Consider the following 6,000-nt stretch of genomic DNA (forward strand, 5'->3'; position numbering starts at 1 on the left):
GCCCCAGCCGGAAGTGGGCAGTCTCTTCAGTCCTAACAATCAGGAACCCCAACTCCTCTGGCCATTCTGGGGGCATACCTCTCTCACCCCCAGAAGCTCAGGCCCTCAGAAAGTTCTTCCCAGAGCTGCCTACTGATACCTCGGCTGGCTCCTTCCCCGTTATCTCTGACTGGGCATCCAAAGCTCAGAGCCAGATTATTTATAGACTGGCCCACACTAGGGGAGGGGAAAGGCCAGTGCTTATAAAACACTGGTCTGGGAGGGAGTCAGGGTGGACCTTGAGGATCTGAAACTGAGAGCTCTGCATCTGGTCCGTCCTTACTGACAGGGAAGGGGGAGAAAGAAAAGGGAGGGGTGGGTGCCCTAAAGAGTGAATCATATGCAAATTGCATGCAAATCAGCGAGTATGCAAGTGGTGACGGAGGTTGGGGGGGCGGGGCAAGGGAGGGAGCGGGCGGCCCTCGCTGGGTTCCCGGGCCTAATGGTCTGGGTACCCGGTTAGACACCCCTGAGGGAGAGGCCCTGAACCACCAGCTCCCTCCCCCAACCCTGGAATTGCTTGGAGCCCAAGAGGGTCCTGGAGAAAGAACTGGCAGTTTGGGGAGGGGAGTCAGCCGTCCAGCCCCTTCTCCCCTCCCGCTCCCCCGGCCAGAGCGTCTGTCGATGGGGAAGAGGTTGGATTACTGCCCGGGGCTATAGTTAGCTGTGGGACTCAGCCGGTCCCGGACCAGCCTGGCTCCTCCTGACACCGAGCGGCACCGCTGTCCCTACCACACCTTCCCGCCCTCTCGGCCTCTGTGACCTCCAGGTGGGTGCCAGGTCCCTGCCCCCGCCCCTCGCCAGGTGGAGTCAAATCCCCTGGACCCCGGCAAACACTTAGGCGGCGGCACAGAGGGTAGAGGCATCCGGGGGTTGGAGGAGCCGGGACTTGGGGCTGTGCTGGGGCTGTGCTGGGGCTGTGCTGGGGCTGTGCTGGGGCTGTGCTGGGGCTGTGCTGGGGCGGAGACGGTAACACCCAAGCCCTGCCCACTTCCTTGGCCCCGCCCACGCCTGGGCCCGCGTCCGGGACCATCTTCACACCAAAGCAGAAAAGGTGTGCACAGTCTCCTCCTCCTCCAGCCTGCTGAAGCCAAGGCTCCACCGCTGCCACTGACCCACCCGCATCCGGACCTCGCTCTCCTGTCTCCCCCAGAGATGATGCAGGCTGCTCTGCTGCTCACCCTCAGCTGCCTCGGCCTTCTCGCCTTCTGGCAGGTAACTGGGGGAACCATCCCCTGCCACCAAGGAAAGAGCTGGTGTTGTGGGCGACCCGCGAATGACGACCACCAGTCAGCCAAATTGAAATTTAGGAAGCCTTTATTACGAACTCGAGTCCGGGCTCACGTTTCAACTGACACAGCAGCGAGCACTCTAAGCATGCTACTTTTATCCCCGTTTTAGGGATGCCTGGCAGATTATGATTGGCTAAAAGTTTTAACAAAGAAAGGTCAGTTATAAGTTATAGAAAAATCCCACTAGTACAGTAACATTTAAAGTTTATACAACACCTGGGGTGGGGGGTTATTTTCAGCTTAAGCAGTCTCTGTTTGACCTGGTTTGGTCTGTTCTGCTTTGCGGCTACTGGAAACAGGACGTGCCTGCCTGGGGGTTGAGCCTTGCAACAGAACTACCCTGTTTCCCCGAAAATAAGACAGCGTCTTATATTAATTTTTTCTCCCAAAGTTGCGCTAGGTCTTATTTTCAGGGGATGTCTTATCGTTCCATGCGCTAGGTCTTATTTTCGGAGGATGTCTTCTTTTCGGGGAAACACGGGTATTTTTTTTAAAATATATATTTTTATTGATTTTTTACAGAGAGGAAGGGAGAGAGACATAGAGAGCTAGAAACATCAATGAGAGAGAAACGACGACCAGCTGCCTCCTGCACACCCTCCACCGGGGATGTGCCCACAACCAACGCACATGCCCCTGACCGGAATCGAACCCGGGACCCTCCAGTCCGCAGACCGACGCTCCACCACTGAGCCAAACCGGTTTCGGCAGAAACACGGGTATTTTATGGCTAACAGTTATGCTTGGCTAAAGCGTATCATGCTACATTCTTTGTTGTGGATCTGGTTGCTCGTTTCTTCCGTGGCCTGGAGCCCTGCTTCGACAGGGTCTTGCTAGCCATCTGGAGCCCTGCCTCACCCGGGTCTTGCAGGCCACAACCCTGGGAGGCAAACTCCTCAAAAATCTCTCCCAGGGACTGTTCTCTAAGACCCCAGTCCTCTCAATGCTCTTCCTCTCTGTAGTCTTCCTCCTCCCCTCCCCCTCCCCCCCCCGCTCCGCCCCCAGTCCTCATTTTCTCTGCCAGAATCCACATCTTCACCCCCTGATCCTCCTGTGATCCTCCTTCCTTCATACTCATCCCTGCCTAGGAACGGCCACTAACTTCCTCATCCCCAATTCCCCATCTCCATCTCCATCCACAGGCTCAGTCTAGGCAAGGTGGGAAGGGCCCCCTATGTTCTACCCTCCTGCAGTCAGTCCCTCCGGGACCAGCGCTCCCACCTACACCTCCCCAGGTCTAGGGCTCACAGCGGGAGAACAGCCGGAGTCTCAGCGCTGACAGTGATTTGGTGTGCTGGCTGAGCACTGCAGGGGAGGGAAAGAGGGTCTGAGGATAGGGCGGGGTCAGGTAATTGGGATACAGTGGCACATCTGTATATCATCTGCACACCGAGACTTAGAGCCAGAACAGTGCTTGGAAGCCATCTCGCCCCGCTTCCCTCTGAGGGAATGACAAGATGCCCTAAAGTTGTACAGAAGTGAAGATCTATATCCTAGCTTCACAACAGCCCTATGGGGTTGGAAGTATGAATTTATAAGTGGAAAACCTGAAGCCCAGAAGAGTTAAGAGACTGGCCAAGATCCCACAGCTAATAAGTGATGAACCCATGTCTGACTCCAGTGCCTACATTATGTAAGCCTTTGGGCTCTTGCCAAATTATATACACCAGATATTTGGACATTAAAAAAAAAAATGAGATTCCGTGTTTCTGAACTGATCTGCCACCTGGCCCCTGCCCAATGCTCTGAATTTATACCCTTTCCTGTGTGGCTGCTCTCTTCCTTACTACATCAGGCCCAGGCTGTTCCCGTCCTGCCCCTGGGCCTGGCCCCTGACACCTTCGATGATGCCTACGCGGGCTGCGCGGAGGAGATGGAGGAGAAGGCAGCCCTTCTGCTGAAGGAGGAGATGGCCCGCCACGTGCTGCTGCGGGAATCCTGGGAGGCAGCCCAGGCGGCCTGGGGGCAGAAGCAGCGAGGGCTCCCACTGCCCGCTGGCTTCAAACCCCAGCATGGAATCGCTATCATGGTCTACACCAACTCGTCCAACAACTTGTACGGGGAGCTGAACCAGGCGGTGCGGACAGGCGGCGTCTCCCGGGAGCACTACCTGAGGCACTTCCCCTTCAAGGCCCTGCATTTCTACCTGACCCGGGCCCTGCAGCTGCTGAAGGGGAGCGGGGGCTGCAGCAAGGGACCCGGGCAGGTGGTGTTCCGAGGTGTAGACACTCTTCGCTTTGAACCCAAGCGGGTGGGGGACTCTGTCCGCTTGGGCCAGTTTGTCTCCAGCACCCTAGACGAGGCAGTGGCCCGGAGATTTGGTAACGCCACCTTCTTCTCCCTGAGGACTTGTTTTGGGGCCCCCATCGAGGCCCTGTCTGTTTTTCCCAAGGAGCGCGAGGTGCTGATCCCTCCCCAAGAAGTCTTCTTGGTCACCAGGTTCTCCCAAGAGGGAGCCCGGAACCTGGTGACTCTCAGCAGCCATAAGACCTGCAGCTACTTTAACTGCGCCTATCTGAGTGGTGAGCTGTGCAGGAGGGAAGCAGGACTGGCAAAGAGGGTGCAATAAGCCGGGATGTCCCTGCCGATCCCCAGGGCCTTCCGGAGATCTCATTGGTTAAGGGTAGAAGTCAGCTGCAGTTACGGTTCTCCGTGACTTAGGTCCTACCAGCTCTTAGAAAGAAGGTCCTGCCAGTGTTTTCCAGATCTGTGCATATTTGCAAATGATTCTGTAAACGTGCTCAAAAGGTCCCATGTGCTATAGAGTCTGATCGAGCAGAGGAGCCCAGCCCAGGGGGTCAGCAAGGAGAGGGAAGTGACAGGAATGCTGCTTCAGGCCTCAGGAGGCCTGGGCTTCGTGGGCCCACAGGACACATCTGTGCTCTTCCCAAGCGGGGAGGCAGGGACAGGGCGGAGCAGTGACAGGAGCTCGGGAGGGAGCAGGGATGGGTAGGCTCTCTGGGAAGACTTCCTGGGGTACGGAGGAGGAAAGGAAGCCAGAAGTTCCCATTTAGGGGAAGGGAAAGATGGATTGAGAAGGGGAAAGGCCAGGGCCAGAGCCCGGTGGGAAGGGGAGTTGGGGTGTGAGGGTCTGTCTACATGAAAGTCTCACCAAGTTGTCTATTCCAGGGGAGAAGAGGCAAGGCTGTATGTCTGTACCAAGTGAGTTACCCTCCTTCTCCTCCCTCAGCTGCTTTGACTCTTCCTGGTCCTGCTGGCCCCTCACCTTCTTTTCTTTTCTCTCCAGCAGGGGGGGCAGCCAGATCTGTCATCCAGCAGGCCCTTCTCCCTGCTCTCCTGGAAGACCCTACACTGGGCCCCCGGGGGGTTCCAGCTCTCAGGAGCTGGGCCCTTGAAAGTCCAAGGCCTGCCACTTAGGGGTCCTGGGAACTGTTGACCTTCATATGAAGAAGGGGGCCTTCGAGAAGCCTCAAGAAGCAAGAACAAAAAAACAAAAAAAGAAGCAAGAACAACAACAACAAAAAAAAAGAAAAAAAGAAAAGAAGCAAGAACATGGTTTCAGACCCAGCCCTAGTAGCCATCTCCCCAACCAGGATGTGTGGGGTCTGAGGCCATGGAAGGGTGGAGACTCCCTGGGACAAGGAAAGGTAGTGCTGTGATGACCTCTTGATTAAAGAGTGGTGACATCGAATTTCATGATTAGTTTATTCCGCGAGACTGGACCATCTGCCCTGCTCTGGCCTTGCAGGACTGAGGGATTTAAAAGAATGACTTTTTTTTTTTCTCTCTCCTAGACATGGTCCCCTGTGCAGATCCCTGTCACACACTATAACTTGCAAACCCAGAAGCTTTAACAGCCTGAAGTTCCTCTCAACATACTGAAGGCAGGAAGGGGACAGATGGATTCCTCTGCTCATGCGTCAGATGAGGAAAGGCAAACCCAAGGAGGGAAGCGACTTGCTCAGAGTCAGAGAGTTAGTGTTGAAAACAGGCCCCCCGCCTCGCAGTCCAGAACTCTTTGCACTAAAGAGCTGAAGGAACTCAAGGTAGGATCCTAAGCCCAAGGTACTCGAGGCCCCAGAGCAAGACGTTTCTCTCTGCCCTGCTCCCACAAGGGCCTGTTTTGGGGGAGGGAAGAGGTCATAAAACACGAAGAGAAAGCGATCCTCACACACTCGGGAGGTATCTGACATCCTGAACAGAAACCTTATCAAGGTGAAGAAAGCAGTGCAGGCTCCTCTGAGATGACCTCCACCCTCAGCCTGTAGCTGCCCTCGTCAGGTACAGAAGGAGCCCTCCCACTGCAGCGGGAACCCTCCTGGGCAGGTCCCAGCCCCCTCTGACTCTTGCTGCTTATGCACCAGCACATGAGCTGAGGAGGAGAGACCAGACTTTCCTCCTCCAGCTGACAACTCCTGTTCTGTCCGCTCCCGTGTCCGGCTGCCTCTTTCCTGTTCATTCAAAACCCGCCCCCGGCCCTTCCTCTGCCAGGACCAGCTGCTGGCCCTCAGCCCTGTAACGTGGAGACCAGGAGAACTGATGGTCGTACCACACCATGAAATATTCTGGGAAAGGAGTGAGAGGACATAGTTGCTCCAAAAAGGTGGGAACAGAATTTAGAATCATAGCTGGAGGGGACCTTGGACACACTCTGGTCCACCTGCCTCACTGGACAGGTGGGGACAAGGGTTTGCCCAAGGACCCACAG

At 55.8% G+C, this 6,000-nt stretch overlaps 1 protein-coding gene across 4 annotated transcripts; it reads left to right on the forward strand.

The window, feature by feature from the left end:
- The first annotated feature begins 452 nt into the window (after positions 1-452).
- ART5 (ADP-ribosyltransferase 5) lies at positions 453-5,634 on the forward strand. Of its 4 annotated transcripts, none has more exons than XR_006740863.1 (6): positions 453-808; positions 1,120-1,254; positions 3,127-3,853; positions 4,461-4,493; positions 4,579-4,763; positions 4,832-5,634. XR_006740863.1 is itself a non-coding variant. In XM_045577776.1 (5 exons), exons 2-5 carry the CDS (start codon positions 1,195-1,197, stop codon positions 4,707-4,709), a joined length of 951 nt encoding a protein of 316 aa, XP_045433732.1. In that variant the 5' UTR covers positions 453-808; positions 1,120-1,194; the 3' UTR covers positions 4,710-4,798. The 4 variants fall into 4 exon arrangements, 1 of the variants encoding a protein (XP_045433732.1); XR_006740865.1 differs by having other exon boundaries at positions 4,582-4,763; XM_045577776.1 differs by lacking the exon at positions 4,832-5,634 and having other exon boundaries at positions 4,579-4,798.
- The last annotated feature ends 366 nt before the right edge of the window (positions 5,635-6,000 follow it).

This window comes from Pipistrellus kuhlii, unplaced genomic scaffold (genome assembly GCF_014108245.1).
Source record: "Pipistrellus kuhlii isolate mPipKuh1 unplaced genomic scaffold, mPipKuh1.p scaffold_m20_p_9, whole genome shotgun sequence".
Taxonomy (NCBI): Eukaryota; Metazoa; Chordata; class Mammalia; order Chiroptera; family Vespertilionidae; genus Pipistrellus; species Pipistrellus kuhlii.

Excerpts from the sequence above, each read along its gene's own strand:
- ART5 (XM_045577776.1), top strand. The coding sequence starts at position 1,195 with ATGATGCAGGCTGCTCTGCTGCTCACCCTCAGCTGCCTCGGCCTTCTC. Across the intron at positions 3,854-4,460 it reads TAACTGCGCCTATCTGAGTG|GGGAGAAGAGGCAAGGCTGT; the intron begins GTGAGCTGTGCA and ends TGTCTATTCCAG. Across the intron at positions 4,494-4,578 it reads AGGCTGTATGTCTGTACCAA|CAGGGGGGGCAGCCAGATCT; the intron begins GTGAGTTACCCT and ends TTTTCTCTCCAG.